This window comes from Takifugu rubripes, chromosome 18 (genome assembly GCF_901000725.2).
Source record: "Takifugu rubripes chromosome 18, fTakRub1.2, whole genome shotgun sequence".
Taxonomy (NCBI): domain Eukaryota; kingdom Metazoa; phylum Chordata; class Actinopteri; order Tetraodontiformes; family Tetraodontidae; genus Takifugu; species Takifugu rubripes.
In genome coordinates, this window is record NC_042302.1 from 2,173,635 (window position 1) to 2,196,046 (window position 22,412).

Sequence of the window (22,412 nt, forward strand, 5' to 3'; positions counted from 1 at the left end):
AAAGTGGTGCAATTTTATACCAACAACCCGTGTGGAGTGTTTCTGGGCTCTTTTTTTATTTTAAGTCTAATTTACAGACTTCTCTTCCGAACTTTCAGTCAATAAAAAAGATCGAGACAATACAAAATATCGAGATTAGCGCCCTGTGACGTCATTGGCCCCGCCCTGTGCCTCGTTAAAGCGTCTGCGCGCGAGGCTGAGCTGTTGCCATGAGAACGGCGGCGCCTCGCAGAAGCCGAGCGCCGGTTAGCGACCGGAAGGCTGGTTAACCTGCCGGCTGCGTTCACGAGACGTTTTCTGTCGACTTGTTAACGAGCTCATCTGATGGCACGAGGACGGTGGAGTGATGTCGCGCGTCGTTACGTCACAGCGTCGTCATGACCGTCGGTTTTAAGGTAGAAGTAAATGTTGTAGCCTTTGGCTTTAGCAACAGGTTAGCTTTGTACCGCAGATTCCCAGTGAATGGACAAGTTTTGACTAAATGACCAGAACCGAATAAACCTATGCGACCCAGTTCACCACCGAACTATGAACGAGACTGAACAGTCCAGATTAATGTGATTTAATCTGAGCTAATCCCGTCCATCACCGCTAGATGACTATCCGAGCTAATACAGTTGTAATTACATGTAGCAGTCTGTCAAGGACATGAGTAAACAACCAAAGGAAATACAATAAACCTATAATATGTATAACCTATAATAGTAATATAATATAATAGTAATATGTTTTTGATATCCGTACAGGTGATTCCACAAGTCTTAAACACTATTTTTTTAAAAAAACCCACAGTCAATGTTTAAGAGTCTGCTGGAGGTCTCAAACGTTGACATGAGTTATTAGTATTGTTGACTGATGAGGTGTAACGGTATTAAATCGTGAAGTGATTGTGGTTTTGTTCGGCAGAGTGAATATCAGAAGAGTTTCCGAGTTCCTCGTCCCACAAACGCGTCTCCTCACCGCAGCCTTCCATCAGCCGGTTTACGGTCCGATCACATGGGTGAGAAGTCTGTTCTGCTTAGAAATATGTCACAGAGAAATGTACATTAAAATCACATTTCAGGTGCGAGCAGGGAGCCATGTCTGCAGCGTCGGAGGAGACTCGTTGGGCCTGGTGGGTCCTGCAGAACCCTGCTGGCTCCTACAGACCCTGGACCCACTCAGGCATCTAGAATAGCGCCATCTAAAGGTAGGACCGTGTCCTGAAACCAAGACAAGACAAATTAGCATGTGGTTTATTTATTTACAGCTTTTATAATCGTGCCTTCTTTGAATGTTTTATTACTGGTAACATAAAGCTAATGGAGTTATTTCTTTATTTGTCTTTTTCCAGAACACTCAAAAGGAAGCTCCCTCCACAGGAAGGACCCGAAACCTGCAACATCTTCTGGAGGACCACCAGTCCCACAGACTCCTCCAGTACCTCGGCCTAATGCAGAACCAGAACAAGAACCTCTAGTGGGCCTGAACCCTAAACCAGAATCTGGACATCATTCAGTGGGAGAGCCGCAACCTGCATCTAAGCCTGCTGCAGAACCTGCTGAGAAGTCTGGTAGATCACCTGATCTCAAAGTCACTGTGCTGTTTCCTGTCTGGGGCTATGACCTCCTTCTGCGTTTCGACTCGATTCTGTGCCGATACAACAGGAGCTGTCCTGGTCGAACCTCACTGGTCTGGTTCCTCTGTCTCCACAGCAAACATGTCCAACACTTTGCACAGCCCACAGCGCCACCCACCTGATGGACAGCAGCCCTCAGCCAATCAAGTGAGCAGCAGTCTAGCCTTAAACTGAGACTAAAACACTGGTCACTCATACTGTGACTTTTCTGCATCCCAGGTTCTGAGGTGGAAGGCAGGGCTTACCTCAGGTGATCACAGGTCAGGAGGTCACACGTCAGAGTACCACCAACAGTTTGGCAGCAAGAAACTCGGAGCTGCTGCCTCACCAATTCTGACTGCAGATCAGGTACGGTGCTGCTGGTTGTGTGCCTGGTTGCTGAGAGGTTTGAGCGTAACGTTCATCTGAGCCTCACACATCATTGATTTGAGAGCAGGATATATGTATTCAGTGGACTGAACCAGTAACAGAAAACACTGGTCACGTTTGGAACCCATCAGTGATGCTTATCGGTTGCTGCCTCAGCTCTCAAGTGCGGGGTTCAGCACTGAGCTGCAGCTCCACTCAGTGACCACTGGGTGGCGCCAAAGTTCTGTTTTAACCTGCTGTTTATTGATCAGAACTGGAGCTCTTCTGTCCAGTTGTAATGAGGTTACCTCATTGATGGTCAGCATTTTGGTGACTGTTGACCTCCTGCAGGTGCTGCACTCCAGCCGTAGAGCTGTGCCTCCATTCAAGAACAGCGAAGTTCGCATGGAAACAGAGTACAGGCAGAGCTACAAGGACCACATCCCACCCGCCAAACCCCGCCTCCACAAACACCTGGAAGCTCAGAGGGTTCCACTATTTCACATGCACATGGTTTGTAAAACACACAAACATACACATACATAAATTTGAGAGACTTGAGGCTACAACGGTCAAAGTTGCAGGTGCAGTAATACGAAAGTGCTACTACTAGAGTAGTAGTCGTGTAGCAGTACAGATGTGCAGGTCTTTTCACCCTTTTATCTCCAACAAGAAGAGGGAGGGGTCAAAGAAGAAGCCTCGCCTTCAGAAGAATGACCCTTCACAGCAGAGAAATAAAGCCACGCACCCTCCTCAGGTGCAGAGGCTGCACAGGTGCGTTTCTGTGTGTGCGATCATGAGTTTTTCATGTCTTGGCCTTGATGACGTCATCTGTGTTCGACAGGAAGTCGACAGAGTATCAGTCCAGCTTTCGCTCTCCTCTCTACAGGATCCAGGAGGAGGGCGGAGCCACAGACGGCGACGCCTCTCAGGTCAGGGTTCAGCCAGGGTCACTGTCTTCAACGTAATTCTTACCTTTTTGGCACGTTGCACTGCACGCGGAAAAGAAAAATTGAGCATGACCAACTCCGCCTCCTTCCAAAGTCCCACACACTTCCCCCTGCCTGAATGTTTCCCCCTGCCCCTCTTTCCCTGACGCATGTGGTGGGAAAGTGAAGGTAGATGCGGACGAGCAGCGCAAACCAAACGGGTCAATGAGTCAGAGGCACGAAGTGAAATCATTAATGAATTCAAATTCTTTTCTATCTATAGGTGGTATAAAACCACAGACACTCGCAAGCGCTAGCAGCGGTAGGTGACTGGAAGGAACGTGGTGGTGGATGACATGATTCTGACTTCCATTAGAATTATATGAGAATTGAGTTCTAACTCCTGGTGGATTAGTCCGCTAAAATGCCTTTTTATATATATATCTTTAGTTCTAATTGATTTTGTTTTAAGTATTGGTTCTAATTCCTAATATTTTCTGTAACATACATGAAAAGTCTTTGGAACATAACAAGATTAAAATTATTTTTGGAAAATTCATTCATCAGGGACTATTTTAAGTGGTGGATGAATTCATATAGAGTTCCAATGAACTTGTGGTTGAACTTTATTGTCGCCTCCAGCTTTTAATCTAAAGAAACTGCACTGTGTGTGCGTGTTCGTGTGTGTGTGTGTTTGTGTGTGACTACCACAGAGCTGTTTCCCTGAAGCACTGTGGTTTCACCGCTGACATGCAACAATTGTTTCCATGCGCACACGCACCCACAAAAATCAGACAAAATATCTTCATCAGCAGGATTTTGAGGGTTGTGGATATTCATCTATTTCTTGGTTTGAATTAAATTAATGTCATTTAAATTCATAAAAACAAGTAGAAGAAATCGCCCATGTTCACTGACAGACTGTCCAGAAATCATTTTAAAGACGTCTGAAGCTTCAAGAGTGTTAGATTGTGAAGAACTCCTCAAAATGTGCTTCACTATTTTGAGTGTCAAAAGTGTGAACTTGTAAAGTGTTTTGTTCTCGGTAATACTGAGAGTTACTGTATCTGTAAGGACCTTCCACACTGGAGCTTCACCATCGAACGTCCTCACACTGTTGGTTCCAGTCGGCTCTTTCAGACTCTTCCCGTGTTACCTGCTGACTTCCTGTTTTCCTCTGACCTGTCCAGGTGGTGGCGTTGAGGCGGCTGGCGTGCTCTTATCGCCGTCGAGCGTGGGGGGTGAACTTCTGCAGGGAGCACCTGAACCAGCTCCAGTCGGAACACACTGTTCTGTGGGAGCCTGCTGAGACCACTGCCTCGGACCCGTCCACCCCACCGCCGGCCACAGACCGCCACCGTGGTGTGGAGGCACTTCACCTGCCGCTGTGAGTGAGGAAGGTCAAAGGTCACAGGTGACCTGTGACCTTTGACAAACGGTCGTTTTCGGTTATTCCAGAAACTCGTCCGAGTCTACCGAAACCCACAGGGAGGCGCTGAACGACGCCCTGGCTGAAGCTGGTGAAGAGGAGGACACAGACGAGTGCGTTTGTTGTACTTCGACACCTGACGCCAGTGATTATAGCTGATCAATACTTAAACTTTTCAGTCATGGAAAACGCTGACAGACACACACACACACACACACCAGTCACATCCTGCAACATCAGTTAATACAATCTGAGTCAGGATGTCTGTAGCCACACCACATCAGGAAGTGTGTGTGCGTGTGCGTGTGTGTGTGTGTGTGTGTGTGTGTGTGTAGGGAAGAGGAGGGGAGGTTACCGACACCAAGGCTGAAGATGCTACCTGTTCAAAGGACTCACCATGACCTCACAACACCAGCAACGGGTTGGCTCACACATACACACACACACACACACACACACAGAAAAACAAGAAATCAAACACAATCAAACACAAACACACTTCTACTTACCATATTTTCCGGACTATAAGTCGCTATACTATGACTATAGTTTGTCAGGGGGTGCGACTTGTACTCCGGTACTTGTACTTGTCTTCCGACGCTCGCTTGTACTAGCGACGCAGAAGAAGAAGCGGTGCTTCGTCTATGGAGTTAGACTTGATTGTTTGGTAAACTTGCTCGGATGTTCTTTATGCTATAGTTATCTGAATAACTGTTAATATGTTACGTTAACAAAGCAGACACGTACTCAGTTCGTTGTGGGTCATGTAGCTGAATTTGATACGTTAGCATACCGTAACCCTATTGCTAATCCATCCTAATTGCCTTTCAAGATGAAATGTATGTTCTTGGTCTCGGATTTTATCAAATAAACTTTCCCCCAAAATGCGACTTATAGTCCAGTGTGATTTATATATCTATTTTTCTTCTTTATTATGCATTTTTTGGCCAGTGCGACTTAAACTCTGGAGCGACATATAGTCCAGAAAATACGGTACATCTTTCTGAGAACTTTGTGAGAGATATAATTCCCAGCAGCTTACCCTGACAACAAAAAACCCTCAAACCTCCTTTGAAGTTGTGAGGACCATCTGAAATTTCCTCACTTCTCAAAAATGTCCTCATTTTACTAGTAAAGTGCATATTTTGGCACTCAGTACACACACTCAAGAACACACACTCACACACACGCACAGTTTCCTTGTGCTGTTTTTCATTCTTCGGTTTAAATGTTTTCATTTTCCTTAATCTCGTTTGCTACTTTGGTTCCAGGTTGCAGTGCTTGTAGTTTTAGTTCTGATCCAACAGCTGCTTTTTCATTTGTCCTCTAGGAGGCGCTATGCTAGTGGGAAAACTCAAATGTGATGGAGACAGTCCAGCCAAACAGGTATTCTCTCCTCTCCTCTCCTCTCCTCTCCTCTCCTCTCCTCTCCTCTCCTCTCCTCTCCTCTCCTCTCCTCTCCTCTCCTCTCCTCTCCTCTCCTCTCCTCTCCTCTCCTCTCCTCTTCCCTCCTCTCGTCTCCTCTCCTCTCCTCTTTCCTCCTCTCCTCTCCTCTCCTCTTCCCTCCTTTCCTCTCCTCTCCTCTCCTCTCCTCTCCTCTCCTCTCGGCTCCTCTTCCCTCCTCTCGTCTCGTCTCGTCTCGTCTCGTCTCCTCTCCTCTCCTCTCCTCTCCTCTCCTCTTTCCTCCTCTCCTCTCCTCTCCTCTCCTCTCCTCTCCTCTCCTCTCCTCTCCTCTCCTCTCCTCTTTCCTCCTCTCCTCTCCTCTCGTCTCCTCTCCTCTTCCCTCCTCTCCTCTCCTCTCCTCTCCTCTTCCCTCCTCTCCTCTCCTCTTCCCTCCTTTCCTCTCCTCTCCTCTCCTCTCCTCTCCTCTCGGCTCCTCTTCCCTCCTCTCGTCTCGTCTCGTCTCGTCTCGTCTCCTCTCCTCTCCTCTCCTCTCCTCTCCTCTTTCCTCCTCTCCTCTCCTCTCCTCTCCTCTCCTCTCCTCTCCTCTCCTCTCCTCTCCTCTCCTCTTCCTCCTCTCCTCTCCTCTCGTCTCCTCTCCTCTTCCCTCCTCTCCTCTCCTCTCCTCTCCTCTTCCCTCCTTTCCTCTCCTCTCCTCTCCTCTCCTCTCCTCTCCTCTCTCCTCCTCTCCTCTCCTCTCCTCTCTCCTCTCTCTCCTCTCCTCTCCTCTCCTCTCCTCTCCTCTCGTCTCCCTCCTCTCCTCTTCCTCTCCTCTCCTCTCCTCTCCTCTCCTCTCTCTCTTCCGTCCTCTCCTCTCCTCTCCTCTCCCCCCCTCTCCTCTCCTCTCCCTCTCCCTCCCCTCCTCTCCTCTCCTCTCCTCTCTCCCTCTCCTCTCCTCTCCTCTCCTCTCTCTTCCTCCTCTCCTCTCCTCTCCTCCTCTCCTCTCCTCTCCTCTCCTCTCCTCTCCTCTCCTCTTCCTCCTCCTCTCCTCTCCTCTCGCTCTCTCCTCTCCTCGTCCTCCTCTCCTCTCCTCTCCTCTCTCCTCTCTCTCGTCCTCTCCTCTCTTCTCCTCTCCTCTCCTCTCCTCTCCTCTCCTCTCCTCTCCTCTCCTCTTCTCCTCTCTCTCCTCTCGTCTCCTCTCCTCTCCTCTCCTCCTCCTCTCTCTCCTCTCCGCCCTCTGTCCCTCCCTCGCTCCTCTCGTCTCCTCTGTCTCCTCTTCCTCTCCGCTCCTCTCCTCCTTTTCCCCTCTCTCTCGTCTCCTCCTCATCTTCCTCCTCTCCTCTCCTCTTCCATCCCTTTTCCTTTAATTTCTTCCTCTCCTATCCTATACTCTCCTCTCCTCTCCTCCCTCTCCTCTTCCCTCCTCCGTCTCGTCTGTCTTGTCTCCTCTCTCTCCTCTTTCCTCCTCTCCTTCGTTTCCTCTCCTCTTCCTCATCTCCTCTCCTATCCTCCTCTCCTCTCATCTCCTCTCCTCTCCTCTCCTCTCCCCTCTCCTCTCCCTTACCTCTCCCTCTCCTCTCCTCTCCTCTCCTCTCCTCTCCTCTCCTCTCTTCTCGTCTTCCCTCTCTCCCTTCCTCTCCTCTCCTCTCCTCTCCTCTCCTCTCCTCTCCTCTCCTCTCCTCTCCTCTCCTCTCCTCTCCTCTCCTCTCCTCTCCTCTCCTCTTCCCTCCTCTCCTCTCCTCTCCTCTCCTCTCCTCTCCTGTCCCCTCCCCTCCCCCCCCTCCCCTCTCCTCTCCTCTCCTCTCCTCTCCTCTCCTCTCCTCTCCTCTCCTCTCCTCTCCTGTCCCCTCCCCCCCCCCTCCCCTCTCCTCTCCTCTCCTCTTATACAATATCTTTGCATCCAGGGGCATGTTTCAGTTGTTTCCGTAGCAACAGGGGCAGGACCTCTGCCGAACACGGCCATCACAGGTGAAGAGGGAGGTCCAGAAGTGGCCGCCACCCACGTGACCCCTCACCTCCCCTCCCCCATCCATAATCCAGCTAAATTGACAGAGGTAAAGCCACAGTCACCTAAGCCACCGCCAGTGCTGCTCCCGCCCCCCCCTGCGTTCGCCCCGCCCCCACACTGCATCCAGGGATCTTTGAGGATGGCCGACTTCCAGCATAACGGTGAGCGTCCAGCAGCTCGCGTGCTCCCTCCTCTGATAACGTCGGATCAGTAATGAGCCCCCCTGGTGTTGCAGCAAATATGGTTCTGGTTCTGATGGTCGTGTCTCCTTAGGTGCTCTGGGTCTGAGGTCCAGGGAGCCACACTGTCCAGGCGGAGGCTGTGGCACTGACTCAGGTGAACCTTGATAAGTCAGAGCGCTCTCAGTCTTTTTTCCAGGTTTTGACCGATTTTTCTGTCGACCAGACGACCGACTGTCGGTGATGTCATGGCGATCAGCTGCTTCCTGCTCAGAGGCCTCAGCCGTTCTGGAGCGCGCTCAGAGAAGACGAGACGAGTTCTGGGGAAGAGATGAGCCGCACCGACCCGCCGAGAGCCGATAATGTTTGATCATTATCATATTTATCATATTTAAAAAAATGTTAGTGACACTAAAGAATCAGTCCGTTATCTGCAAATTCATTTAAACATCAACTGTCGTTTAGTCGTTTTCCGAGTTTGTTCAAATCATGAAACTGCATTAAAAACAATTTAGAGATGAAATGCAAAAGCAAATGTGGGAACTCTGGCATTGAACCTTTCTGAAGGCCCATTTTTACTGTCATTATGGTATTTATTAGAAATCTTAAATAAAATGGGTTTGTACAACTTTCTTCGTCCGTTTTATAAACTTAATCATCAAACTTTTACATGAAATCACTTAATAAAAACCCTTATGAATTAGTTAATATATAAAACAGAATAAAAGTAGAAGAAGTCAGCTGTAGCATCCTGGATGCCCCTGGTAGATGGTTGTAATTTAACACCATTTTTGTTTCTTTTCTGCCTAAACGTTAACCTTTCTTAACCTAACTTCTTAACTCTAAACTGGAAAAAGTTAAACTTTTGGATAATTTATTTGTTGAAAGCTCAGAAGGACGGCTAAAACGCTAATGCGCTACTTCCAGCCAACCTTATTGACATGGAAATTCAAAACAATTTAGCTTCCCTCTTCCTTCCAAACATCACTTCCTCCAGTTGCCCCGGCAACAGATTACTTCTGGTCAAGCGGTCAGGTGCAGCGTCGCACAGGTGAAATTCCCCTCATAACACAGTTAAACATCAGGATTAAACATCTGAATCACTTCCCGTTTGCATCACTGACAGATGATCTCTCGTAAAGTCAGAAACCGAGCAGAGAACCCAGCTCCACAGCTAAAACCCGTGACCCGGCTTTTATGCAACGGCGAAAACACCATCCAACAACACTTTATTTGTGCATTTTTACCAGATCCCCCTTGTGGCAGAACAAGGAAATGCAGTTTGTCCTGATTTGCACAGTATCCACTTCCTGTTTATGTGGAGCAAAGAATTTATATCTATATACCCAAGGATCTATATGCTCAATATGTGAGCATCGATTCTGATCGGTTAATAATGACCCAGTATTTAAATGATTACTGTTGAAGCAGCAGCCAATCAGAGTCCACGGTGGGCCTGAAGGGTCAAAACATGTAAAAGTTTTATAAAACCATCTCTTGCAGAGTGAATAAAGGTTATGTTCCCATTCTGGGTTTTACTTATTATGTTATGAAACGTTGTTTTGATGAATTTTCCTCCAGTTTACGACTTCCTGCGCTCGCCCTCGCTACCCCCGACGTCACCTAACGAGGATGTCATCGCCGGTCCACCGGGGTATCAGTAAACTGACAGTTCATCTTTTTTTTTTTTTACAGGAAAACACAACACAGACAAACACACACACGGAAAGAGGTAGTGATGTCACTATGGGGGGGGGGGGGGGGGGGGGGGTCATGAGTCCAGAATTGAGGGTTAATTTCCTGTGTGTGTGACAGTAAACACAGGAATCAGCTCAGCACTGACCTGTGTGTATGTCTGTGTGTGTGTGTGTGTGTGTGTGTGTGTGTGTGTTTGTGTGTGTGTGTTTTGGGGGGTTTCCTGTGGGTACCTGGCCCATTTTCTTGCAGAGGGGGCGGAGCTTCGTGGATATAAATGGTGGCAGCAGACTGAGCTCCTCACAACACAGCCTGGTGACGATTCAGCTCCTCTAGAAGCTCCTCACGAACCTTCTCATCTCTACATCTGAAGATTAGCTGATCTCCGCCATGCTCGCCTCCACACTCCGCTGCTCCCGCTGTCCGGCCGTCGCCCTGCTCGCCCTCTCACTCCTGATTGGCTGGAGCGAGCAGGCGGCGGTGCAGCATCTCCACAGGGTGCTCAGCCCGCCGCTGGTGGATGAGGACACGTACGTGGCGGTCGACGAGGTGGCCAAACAGGTGAGCTTTTTCAATGGGGACCTTTCCAAACACAACCTGAAGAACCCCAACTCCTCTGGTGGAGTTCCACACAGATCCACACCCAGACCTCTTTTGTTTGCCTCCTAATGACCTTTCTATGGATCGTTGATGGTTTGTTTCTCCGTGTTCAGGCTCAGCGGGAGCAGGATGACCCCAGCGTCCGTCTGCTGCCCAACATCAAGCCAAATCAGGTGAGTGTCAGTCCCACCATCACTGAAACGCCACAGCAGACCCCTGCTCTGACCTCTGACCTTCTCCAGGAGACACGAGACTTGGAGATCTGCTGCATCCACGCCAACATCCTCGACTTCTACCTGAACAACGTGCTGCCTCATCACAGCAGCAACAATGCGCACGCGCACAGACTGCAGACCGACCTGAGCCGGATCAGCCAGGACCTGGAGACGCACGGCTGCGTAAGTGTTCTGCTGCTGCTGTGCGTTAGCCTGTCTATGCTAGCCTCCCAGAGAGCGGGACGTTTTCGCTTTAACGCCTCAGTCGCTTCGATATTTTCCTTTGATCTGAAATTTAAGAGCTTTTTGCTCTGTCAAGATTTAGCCAGCCAGTCACTGATGATGTAAAAGTCGAAAACATATCAACAAGATCTTATAATGACGCATTTTTAAATGATTGATTTAAATAATTTAGCTTTGCTTCCTTTTTTTTTTTTTTTCATTATTAGTATTGTGTGTAAAGATACAGAGTCTCTGTGGTTGATGCAACAATCGATAACAACTTTCTGTGGTTTCACACACACATGCACGCGTGCGTGCGTGCACACACACACACACACACACGCACACACACACACTTTCTCACAGCAGTTAACGCTTCTTCTTTGCTTCTCCAGAGCATTAATCGGTACCGAGACCATCAGCACGCAGAGGAGTTCAGTCGGAGGTTCTTCGCGGTGAGATTATGATTTTAAACTTTAGAATAAAGAAAAAAAATTGTCATCTGAAACTTGTTTTAAGAAAATGCCCAGTGGAACGGGGCATAATTAATACCAACAACAACAACAACAACAATAATAATAATTATTATTATTTCCTTTCCAGCTGGACGGCCGACACCGTTTGAACAAAGCTTTGGGCGAGATTGACATCCTGTTCTCGTACCTGCAGGATTACTGCATCCAGACCAACGTTACCGTGGCCTGAGGAACGCCCTCACTTTTCTATCCAACTTTTATACCTTTATTTATCTATTTAATTTGACAAGCTATTTAACATTTTTTATTCAAAGCTGATATTTATATGGACCCATGTGACTGATGTATTATTGATCTATTTATTGATCAGAATGTTGAACACTTTGGTGTCTTCACAGTTGCCATTTTATGGCTCCTTTATTTTTTAAATTGTTATATTTAAATTTGACGTGTTATAAAAACTTGAAAATAAATAAAGTTTGGTTTGAAAGCAGAAATTCACTTATCTGTCTTTACTGTGCATTGTGGGTAATTTCAAGGCGCTCTTATTATTTAGCATAGATTAGCATTAACATGTCAACATTTATACAGTTAGCATCATCAGTTATTCTGAGCTAAAAGATATCATACATGTTGTCCAATGCTAAAGTTAATCATTTTCATACTAACAAAATAAATTCCAATGATAATGAATGATAATGCACACACACACACACACACACACACACACACACACGCATGCACACGAGTGCGCAGACTATGATGCAGTGCTGTTCAGGTTGTGTTTTCTAGGCTCTGTATTCTCCAGGACCTCTGTTCTCCAGGCCCTGTGTTCTCCAGGCTCTGTATTCTCCAGGACCTCTGTTCTCCAGGCCCTGTGTTCTCCAGGCTCTGTATTCTCCAGGCCCTCTGTTCTCCAGGTCCTGTGTTCTCCAGGCTCTGTATTTTCCAGGCCCTCTGTTCTCCAGGCCCTCTGTTCTCCAGGCCCTGTGTTATCCAGGCCCTGTGTTATCCAGGCTCTGTATTCTCCAGGACCTCTGTTCTCCAGGCTCTGTATTCTCCAGGACCTCTGTTCTCCAGGCCCTCTGTTCTCCAGGTCCTGTGTTCTCCAGGCTCTGTATTCTCCAGGACCTCTGTTCTCCAGGCCCTGTGTTCTCTAGGCTCTGTATTCTCCAGGACCTCTGTTCTCCATGCTCTGTATTCTCCTGGCCCTGTGTTCTCTATGCCCTCTGTTCTCCAGGCCCTGTGTTCTCCAGGCCCTGTGTTCTGCAGGCTCTGTATTCCCCAGGACCTCTGTATTCTCCAGGCCCTGTGTTCTCCAGGCCCTGTGTTCTCTAGGCCCTGTGTTCTCCAGGCCCTGTGTTCTCTAGGCCCTGTGTTCTCTAGGCCCTGTGTTCTCCAGGCCCTGTGTTCTCCAGGCCCTGTGTTCTCCAGGCTCTGTATTCTCCAGGCCCTGTGTTCTCCAGGCCCTCTGTTCTCCAGGCCCTGTGTTCTCCAGGCTCTATATTCTCCAGGACCTCTGTTCTCCAGGCCCTCTGTTCTCCAGGTCCTGTGTTCTCTAGGCTCTGTATTGTCCAGGACCTCTGTTCTCCAGGCCCTGTGTTCTCCAGGCTCTGTATTCTCCAGGACCTCTGTTCTCCAGGCCCTCTGTTCTCCAGGTCCTGTGTTCTCCAGGCTCTGTATTCTCCAGGCCCTCTGTTCTCCAGGTCCTGTGTTCTCCAGGCTCTGTATTCTCCAGGCCCTCTGTTCTCCAGGCCCTCTGTTCTCCAGGCCCTGTGTTCTCCAGGTTCTATGTTCCCCAGCCTTCGTTGACATAACCTTTGAGGCTGCGCAACCAGACACCGTGACCCAGCTCAGTTCCACACATGGAAGGATTCGGGCCAGGCGACCCTCACCTCCCGTCATGGGGCGGCTGTCCCAGGCACATGCCAGACCACAGATGCTGCTGCCTACATTGCAGCAGTGAGGTTGCGCCTGACCCGGGCCCAGGGTGACTTCTTCCCTAGAGAGCTAAAGGTGCTCAAGGTGGCCAGTGAATCAGTTCCTTGATCGGGCTGTAGCCCAAATACGACAAGGAGCCAAGTCTACTCTGCGTTGGAGGGAGGCTGTGTCACGCAGACATGGAGGCAGGGATGACCCAGCCCATCATCCTCGACCAGACTTCAACAGGGAGCTGCATCGTCCGGCGCCGGAGCAGGTGCTGGCCGAGATCCAACATCAGTACTGGATCCTCCATGTCCAGATTGTATGGAGGCACCAGCATGGCTGCCACGATTGCCAACTCCTGTTCTCCAGGCTCTGTGTTCTCCAGGCCCTGTGTTCTCCAGGCCCTGTGTTCTCCAGGCTCTGTGTTCTCCAGGCTCTGTGTTCTCCAGGCTCTGTGTTCTCCAGGCTCTGTGTTCTCCAGGCCCTGTGTTCTCCAGGCTCTGTATTCTCCAGGACCTCTGTTCTCCAGGCCCTCTGTTCTCCAGGTCCTGTGTTCTCTAGGCTCTGTATTGTCCAGGACCTCTGTTCTCCAGGTCCTGTGTTCTCCAGGCTCTGTATTCTCCAGGCCCTCTGTTCTCCAGGCTCTGTGTTCTCCAGGCTCTGTGTTCTCCAGGCCCTGTGTTCTCCAGGCTCTGTATTCTCCAGGACCTCTGTTCTCCAGGCCCTCTGTTCCCCAGGTCCTGTGTTCTCCAGGCTCTGTATTCTCCAGGCCCTCTGTTCTCCAGGTCCTGTGTTCTCCAGGCCCTCTGTTCTCCAGGTCTTGTGTTCTCCAGGCTCTGTGTTCTCCAGGCCCTGTGTTCTCCAGGCCCTGTGTTCTCCAGGCTCTGTGTTCTCCAGGCCCTGTGTTCTCCAGGCTCTGTGTTCTCCAGGCTCTGTGTTCTCCAGGCTCTGTGTTCTCCAGGCCCTGTGTTCTCCAGGCCCTGTGTTCTCCAGGCTCTGTATTCTCCAGGACCTCTGTTCTCCAGGCCCTCTGTTCTCCAGGTCCTGTGTTCTCTAGGCTCTGTATTGTCCAGGACCTCTGTTCTCCAGGCCCTGTGTTCTCCAGGCTCTGTATTCTCCAGGACCTCTGTTCTCCAGGCCCTCTGTTCCCCAGGTCCTGTGTTCTCCAGGCTCTGTATTCTCCAGGCCCTCTGTTCTCCAGGTCCTGTGTTCTCCAGGCTCTGTATTTTCCAGGCCCTCTGTTCTCCAGGCCCTCTGTTCTCCAGGCCCTGTGTTATCCAGGCCCTGTGTTATCCAGGCTCTGTATTCTCCAGGACCTCTGTTCTCCAGGCTCTGTATTCTCCAGGACCTCTGTTCTCCAGGTCCTGTGTTCTCCAGGCTCTGTATTCTCCAGGACCTCTGTTCTCCAGGCCCTGTGTTCTCTAGGCTCTGTATTCTCCAGGCCCTCTGTTCTCCAGGTCCTGTGTTCTCTAGGCTCTGTATTCTCCAGGACCTCTGTTCTCCAGGCTCTGTATTCTCCTGGCCCTGTGTTCTCTATGCCCTGTGTTCTCCAGGCCCTGTGTTCTCCAGGCCCTGTGTTCTGCAGGCTCTGTATTCCCCAGGACCTCTGTATTCTCCAGGCCCTGTGTTCTCCAGGCCCTGTGTTCTCTAGGCCCTGTGTTCTCTAGGCCCTGTGTTCTCCAGGCCCTGTGTTCTCCAGGCCCTGTGTTCTCCAGGCTCTGTATTCTCCAGGCCCTGTGTTCTCCAGGCCCTCTGTTCTCCAGGCCCTGTGTTCTCCAGGCTCTATATTCTCCAGGACCTCTGTTCTCCAGGCCCTCTGTTCTCCAGGTCCTGTGTTCTCTAGGCTCTGTATTGTCCAGGCCCTCTGTTCTCCAGGCCCTGTGTTCTCCAGGCTCTATATTCTCCAGGACCTCTGTTCTCCAGGCCCTCTGTTCTCCAGGTCCTGTGTTCTCTAGGCTCTGTATTGTCCAGGACCTCTGTTCTCCAGGCCCTGTGTTCTCCAGGCTCTGTATTCTCCAGGACCTCTGTTCTCCAGGCCCTCTGTTCTCCAGGTCCTGTGTTCTCCAGGCTCTGTATTCTCCAGGCCCTCTGTTCTTCAGGTCCTGTGTTCTCCAGGCTCTGTATTCTCCAGGCCCTCTGTTCTCCAGGCCCTCTGTTCTCCAGGCCCTGTGTTCTCCAGGTTCTATGTTCCCCAGCCTTCGTTGACATAACCTTTGAGGCTGCGCAACCAGACACCGTGACCCAGCTCAGTTCCACACATGGAAGGATTCGGGCCAGGCGACCCTCACCTCCCGTCATGGGGCGGCTGTCCCAGGCACATGCCAGACCACAGATGCTGCTGCCTACATTGCAGCAGTGAGGTTGCGCCTGACCCGGGCCCAGGGTGACTTCTTCCCTAGAGAGCTAAAGGTGCTCAAGGTGGCCAGTGAATCAGTTCCTTGATCGGGCTGTAGCCCAAATACGACAAGGAGCCAAGTCTACTCTGCGTTGGAGGGAGGCTGTGTCACGCAGACATGGAGGCAGGGATGACCCAGCCCATCATCCTCGACCAGACTTCAACAGGGAGCTGCATCGTCCGGCGCCGGAGCAGGTGCTGGCCGAGATCCAACATCAGTACTGGATCCTCCATGTCCAGATTGTATGGAGGCACCAGCATGGCTGCCACGATTGCCAACTCCTGTTCTCCAGGCCCTGTGTTCTCCAGGCCCTCCTTTCTCCAGGCCCTGTGTTCTCCAGGCTCTGTATTCTCCAGGCCCTGTGTTCTCCAGGCCCTGTGTTCTCCAGGCCCTCCTTTCTCCAGGCCCTGTGTTCTCCAGGCTCTGTATTCTCCAAGCCCTGTGCTCTCCAGGCTCTGTGTTCTCCAGGCCCTGTGTTCTCCAAGCCCTGTGTTCTCCAAGCCCTGTGTTCTCCAGGCTCTGTATTCTCCAGGCCCTCCTTTCTCCAGGCCCTGTGTTCTCCAGGCCCTCCGTTCTCCAGGCCCTGTGTTCTCCAGGCCCTGTGTTCTCCAGGCTCTGTGTTCTCCAGGCTCTGTATTCTCCAGGCTCTGTGTTCTCCAGGCTCTGTGTTCTCCAGGCCCTCTGTTCTCCAGGCCCGGTTTTCTCCATGCACTGTGTTTTCCAGGCCTCCCTCCTTTGTCCTACACACACACACACACACACACACACACACACACACACACACACACACACACACACACACACCTCAAAGCAAGGGGGTGTGGTCAGCTGGGCTTTACCTGTGTGATGACATCAGGGGGATTTCTCAAATTAGTGATTCCAGGAAGTCGAGACAGCTGTAAACTTCCGTGAGTGTGTTTGTGTGTTTGACCAGCAGGAAGTCTGTCCACCTACTTTTGACCGCATGACACACATTTCTAATCTCTATTTGCATTAAAGGTAATCAAACTATAAAAAAATGTTTTTTTTTAGCATATTTGTCTGCTGCTCTGGCAGATTAGAATGTTCAGGCTAATTTATTAGTATTTTCTTTTCTGTTAGCATTTCTGTTAGCATTTATTAGCCTCTGCTGCAAAACACAGTATTACCTTTTATTTAGGTTTTGTGCTCACGTTTAAGTGATGATGCAACCACAGAGAGGACTTTCCTGAAAAGTCAAGTCACATGACCTCTGGAGAACCCTGAGGATCTGCTTTACTTCCTCTGAAGCATCATTGTTTTAACGTCCTGCAAGAATAATCCTGGAATCGTCGCCTGGATCCTTTAATGCATCCGTGTTAGAATTTCTTCTGGAATTTACCCACAATCCAACAGAACCTTTATTTTAGTTTACAGAACAACATAAACATATTATCATTTTGGCAGTTAACAGGATGGGCGGCTAACAGATTTATCCTTGCTGGTTGCGTTTGCTAGCTTGGTTAAAATGCTTTCCAATGTTAAATTAGCAGTTCTCAGCTAAATTCCCTGGAGTTTTGTTTCTGTCCTTTGAAATTTCTTAATAAACCAGATTCGGGTGGTTTGAGCCTCGGAAACAAGTGGTTGACCAGAAGAAATAAAGGCTTCAGCTTTGGGGTCAAACGGTGGCTCCAAAATCGCCGTGTGGGAATCGAAGCTGCGTCATCACTGTTTCTCGTAAGATCGACCCAACCACAACCTACATTTTTTCCGACTACGTCTTGCAAATATAATTGATTTTCGGGGGGGGGATATTATCAGAGAAAAAAAACCTTTTTGTCAAATTTGACAAATTATTTACTTTTTATTTTTTGCATCCTGACTAACCAGCAGTGACATTTTCTGCAAAATCAGGCAAAAACTTTTTATTGGTTAAGTTCAAACTGTAAAACTTTACATTTAGAAATAATCCAAGCATTTTATTTACAGAAATAAAGTGACAAATAAAAAGCTGGGTTTGAAGCTGAAACACGATCAGACAAAGATTTCAACGCAAACCTTGTTAGCATGTTCACAGTTGTTGACATTTGCATTTAAAAAAACAATTTAAATTATTCAATCATTTCGCTTTGTGTTCAGATCTTTTATTTCTTGTGGTATTCCTTCTTGAAAGACATGCAGTGATGAACTTGGTCGACCTGGTTAATTTTTGACTTCCAAGAACAATTGTTTCTCTGTCGGCTGTGTTGTTGTGTTATTTTGTCTTAAATCTGGGTCAAGTCATCATTTTCAGAAACCTGCTGAGGTGGATTCTAAACATGCGTTGCATCTCCTCACTGGCTTTGCTGCCTTCGCTGTGATGTGGCGACCTGTTTTAATATGACTGTGCATCTAAACACCAACAAAGCTTCAGGAAGTGATGTCATCTGCTGTGAAGAACAGTTTTACCGCAAAATGTGAACGACTTTAACGGGAAATTAGAGAAATGTTTTAGCTTTAGCAGTACGCTTCCTTTGTGTTTGCGCAGTTACTTTAGCAACCGGACTAGCGCCAGCTAGTGTTGGTCACATTGTTATTATTGCCTCTGCAGCCCCCTACTGGCCAAATCTTCAGGATTTTAAATCCGAAGCTTTTTAAGCCAACGCTAAATTAAGTCGTATTGGCTTTTTATTATTTTATTTTTTTTCCAGAGGTTTGTATTGACACTTTATTAAAACGGTTGAAACTATCGGCCAAAAGAAAAAAGAATCGAAGAAAAGAAAAATGAGAAAATGATATAAAGAATGAAAATTTTGAAGGAAAAAGGAGGACGAGGAAGTAGCGATGACGTCAGCCGTGAGATTCCAGGGAAAATTCAATGATGAAAGAGGAGAAAACAAAGTGGAGCGAGGGAGTGTCGATGGAGGGTGGGGGAGGACATATAAGAGCAGCAGAGATGAGCTCCATCTGCACTCAAACATGACCCTCCTCCTCTTCAGGACGGCTGCTCTCCCTCTTCTCATGGCTGCTGCTGTGGCGTCCCAACGAGGCATCACCTGCAGGGAGGAGATCCCCGCGGGGCTGATCCGGGATCTGTGGAGCCGCACCACAGAGCTGATCGACAGGCTGCCGGTAAGATCGACAACTGATCCCAAAAGAGATCCATTCAGTGGTCAATAACAGGAAACTTCGATCTGAGCTCAGTCAACCAAAACACTACAGTTCAGAGGTCAAATAGGCCTGGTGTTGCCATAGCGACCAGTTTAGGTATCTTTTCTGGAGTTCCTCAGGGTTCTGATCTCGGACCGGACATTTTTCTCATTTTTTTCTCATTTTTTCTCAAGTGTTTTTGTGTCTTTATTTCTGTCGTGGTCCGTCATCCATCAGCTGTTTGATGCTTTGATCTGCAGAAAGAAGACAAGGTTCCAACCCGCTTGCTGCCCAAGTTCTGCACCGGCTGCTCGAAGGTCCGTCGGCTCCTTTGCTTGGATTGTGATGACATCACACAATATTGGACTCACTGGTTGATGCTGATCAAATGAAACGATTGGTTTCGGACCAGTGTTGGCTCATTATGCAATGGCAGCTGTCACTCACCCATCATCTTCCCTCCTCAGCATGTGATTGGCTGGCGGGAGCTGCAGGCACTGATGGACGTCTACCAGAACGGCGTGTTCAGCCACCACGCCATTCAGAAGATCCTCCCGCTTCACTACAATGAGCTGCTGTACCGACTCCAGCAGACACTGCACCACTGCGTGAGTACACAAACGCACTGCAGTACTGAGCAGTACTGCGCAGTACTGCGTAGTACTGCGCAGTACTGCGTAGTACCGGTCGTACTCCACAGGTGACATGATTTGGTGTTTCACCTTTTCAGGTTTCTGCGTCTGAACCGTCGAAATTGTTAAAACTTATCAAGAAGGTGGAGCGAAAGATTAAAAAGGTGAATATTTCCACGACGTTTAATCTACTAGTGTTTGTCCTGATGTTAGTACTTCATTAGTACTAAAGTACTCTGATTACTACAGAGGAAAGCTAAGAGCCATCTGAAGGCTGTCAGAGAATTCATCTTCATCCTAAGATGGATGGACGAGCTCACACAGAACCTGTAGATCATCATCGTCATCATCATCATCATCGTCACCATCATCGTTTTCAGCATTATTGCCTCCATCATCGTCATCATCATCATCATCATCATCATCATCATCTCCATCATCATCGTTTTCAGCATTATTGCCTCCATCATCATCATCTTCTTCATCATTCTCTCCTTCATTTCCATCAGGAGACGGATGGATAGAACAGCATCCTTTCATCATCATCACAATTGTAATTTAATTTATACATTTAATTTATTTGTATATATATATATATATATATTATTTATTTATTTGTACTTCAGTAGATATACATGAATTTATTTTATATCAAGTATTTTGTCTACGTGTAAATTAAATTTAGATTTAAAAAAAAAAATAGAAATAAATGCTTTATGACGCCACTGTCGTACTTAGGTGAGTTTAGAATGTTGTCGCCCCCTGGCGGCCATCACCAATACTGCAGCACAACAGGAGCCCTGGTCATTTAACTTTATTATCATTATATAGGTTATAATTACAACAATACAACAATTATGGTTATAACAACTGAAATACCAACTGAAATAACAACAGCAATAATAATAATAATAATAACAACAACAAGAACAGCAACAACAGCAGCAACAACAACAACAACAACACTGGGGGACTCCTTCAGGGATGTACCCTGCCCTCACCCATATGTAGCTGGGATAAGCCCCAACACCCTCCCCTGACCCCACTGGGGCCCCTCAGGGCTCGGTGCTGGGGCCACTGCCTTTTGCCATAGACACATACACCACTGCTACGCAGATGACGCCCAGCTGTGCCTGATGTGTCCCTCAGATTAACCCTCAGTCTCAGACAACGTCTCAAACTGTCTCTCAAACTGTCCACGAGGATGAGGACCACCACCTCCAACTTAGCCTTGCTAAACTTCAGCTCCATTTTCCCCAGTAAACCAACCCATTCACAATATTGACATCCAAGTTTGATGTCAGATGATCCAGACGACAGGGGTGCATCTGGTCCGCCCCCTCCTGATCACTAGTTACCTGTAGCGGCCGGCATTAGGGTCGACTTATGCTGACAACAGATCACTAGCTGGATCTACTTCCTCTACATTGAACAATCTTCTTGCTCCCTCGTTCACTGTGTTCTGCACAGTGAGCATCATCTGGCACGGCAGTCCAGACTATTCTCACACCCTCCTGAGCCCTGTCAGAGTGGGGGGACCCCGTTTTCCTTCCAAAAGATCTCGAAAACACAGCTTTTCTGAGATCACCGGCTCTCCTTACAGCCCCTATTCTCCTCCTCCCTCTACTCACCACCCCTCTTCACTCCCTCTCCACAACTGTGCACTGTTAGCTTAGCTTAGTCAGTAGCACTTGTACTAAGGAGTTTAGCACCGGAAGGTAGTAGTTGATTCAAACAGGTTTCGGTTGCATAGTGGCTGGATTGTTTCTCTCCCTGTTGGTCACTTTTAACAAAAGTTTCTGCTAAATGACCAAAATACAAAATGTAAATGTGAGAAAAGAAGGACTGGAGCATTTTCAGCATCGGCGGTAGGGAGAGTTCTTGATTCAAGCCTTGGTGCGGACTCGTCCTGGCACTGCGCAATACTCCAGGAACACCTTCAAGGTGCCCTTGAGCAAGGCACCGAGCCTCCAAATGCTCCCATAGGGCCCTGGATGAGCTAGCAGCTCCTTCAGAGGTGTACCAAATGTAGTTGGGATAGGCCCCAAGAAGAAAAAGAAGAAAATATTCACTCAAGTGCTAAATGAAGTCATGCTAATTTGGTCACAGCACCCCAAGGCTCCGGCCAAACACGGTGACACAATCTGAGCTTTATTATTGGTGCAGAACCATTAAGAATTATTTGTTTTATAATTGTGACGCTTCAATCAATTTACCAAAGAGCAACAAGTTTATTTTTGGCTATCGGCACATATCCTTAAATTGATAGCTAGCAGCATTAAAAGATTGAAAATCGTACTTTAAAATATTTAACTCTTGCTAGCTGTGTGCTAGCTGTCTGATCTGGCTGTGTTAACCATACACATCAGAGGAAAAACCTGCAGCAACTTTCTAGGAAACTCAAGCACCACATCCTCCTGGAGGGAGGGCAAGGATCATTTTACTGGCTTTTTTTTTTAGCTTTCTGCTACAAAATGTAGCTGCACGTATTTAGTTTTCTGTAAAATTTGGTCAACGTTTTTCCCATCTTATTTTTTTTTTCTGTAAAAATATGGTCTGGATTTGCAGCAGAGGGGAAATGTTGCTCCTCTTCCTGCTCTACCTATGGTTGCTTCTGAAACTCCGGCGATTCAAAGAAAACTGTTGCTTTGTGGTTTTTCTTACCTTCGCGGTGTTTTTTGGTATTGCCATTATTCAGAGAAGCAGCCACAATGCTTATAATCAGTCTTGCTAATGCTGTTTTAGCATCATTTTTTGGTGTAGTGACAGACGATCCAACCAGGATGCTAAAGCGGAAGATTCCTCAACAGGCGCCGCTGAATTGGAATCAACTGAACTTCATCATGGAGGGAAATTTGAGCGGATTTCTTTACTCAGCGTTCTGACATTTTTAGCTATTCCGATGACTCAGGTTTCGTTGAAAACTCTGCGGTCGTGTTTCCACCTTCAGCAGGGATCCTGCTTTCGGCCGCAGGCCCCACGATGGCGATGATGTCACCACATGCTGTCCAATGAAGATGTCCAGCGATCAAACCGCCGTAACCCACGTTAGCTTAGATCAGCTCACACCCAAAACTTGAGAAACGTGAACTGATGCAACACAACAAACGGAAATATTTTAATAAATGAATCAACCATTCAAACAAATCCAACTCTAGCCAGCGATGTTAGCTCTCATGCTAACTTTGCTGTTCTTGGGAACTCTTTCTTATGGTCAATAAATAGCCCTCATTGGTTGGAACTTTTCCGCGCTTCTAGTTTAAACAGAATCT

General features: G+C 48.1%; 3 protein-coding genes across 6 annotated transcripts; all 3 read left to right on the plus strand.

The window, feature by feature from the left end:
* The first annotated feature begins 212 nt into the window (after positions 1–212).
* Positions 213–8,516, plus strand: mdm1 (Mdm1 nuclear protein). Of its 4 annotated transcripts, none has more exons than XM_029825450.1 (16): positions 213–395; positions 907–1,000; positions 1,064–1,189; positions 1,334–1,552; positions 1,695–1,765; positions 1,838–1,966; positions 2,318–2,479; positions 2,640–2,740; positions 2,811–2,898; positions 4,086–4,282; positions 4,354–4,437; positions 4,660–4,745; positions 5,655–5,710; positions 7,609–7,873; positions 7,986–8,048; positions 8,118–8,516. In XM_029825450.1, the coding sequence occupies exons 1-16, from the start codon at positions 378–380 to the stop codon at positions 8,252–8,254; spliced, it is 1,896 nt and encodes a 631-aa protein (XP_029681310.1). In that variant the 5' UTR covers positions 213–377; the 3' UTR covers positions 8,255–8,516. The 4 variants fall into 4 exon arrangements, with proteins under 4 accessions (XP_029681310.1, XP_029681312.1, XP_029681311.1 ...); XM_029825452.1 differs by having other exon boundaries at positions 2,856–2,898; XM_029825451.1 differs by having other exon boundaries at positions 2,643–2,740.
* Positions 8,517–9,781: 1,265 nt separating this feature from the next.
* On the plus strand, positions 9,782–11,819 carry il22 (interleukin 22). The gene is made up of 5 exons (XM_011613185.2): positions 9,782–10,147; positions 10,300–10,359; positions 10,429–10,584; positions 11,019–11,078; positions 11,227–11,819. Exons 1-5 carry the CDS (start codon positions 9,977–9,979, stop codon positions 11,326–11,328), a joined length of 549 nt encoding a protein of 182 aa, XP_011611487.1. The 5' UTR covers positions 9,782–9,976; the 3' UTR covers positions 11,329–11,819.
* Positions 11,820–18,063: 6,244 nt separating this feature from the next.
* il26 (interleukin 26) lies at positions 18,064–19,772 on the plus strand. The gene is made up of 5 exons (XM_029825618.1): positions 18,064–18,490; positions 18,769–18,825; positions 18,976–19,116; positions 19,239–19,304; positions 19,390–19,772. The coding sequence occupies exons 1-5, from the start codon at positions 18,203–18,205 to the stop codon at positions 19,471–19,473; spliced, it is 636 nt and encodes a 211-aa protein (XP_029681478.1). The 5' UTR covers positions 18,064–18,202; the 3' UTR covers positions 19,474–19,772.
* Positions 19,773–22,412: the final 2,640 nt, after the last annotated feature.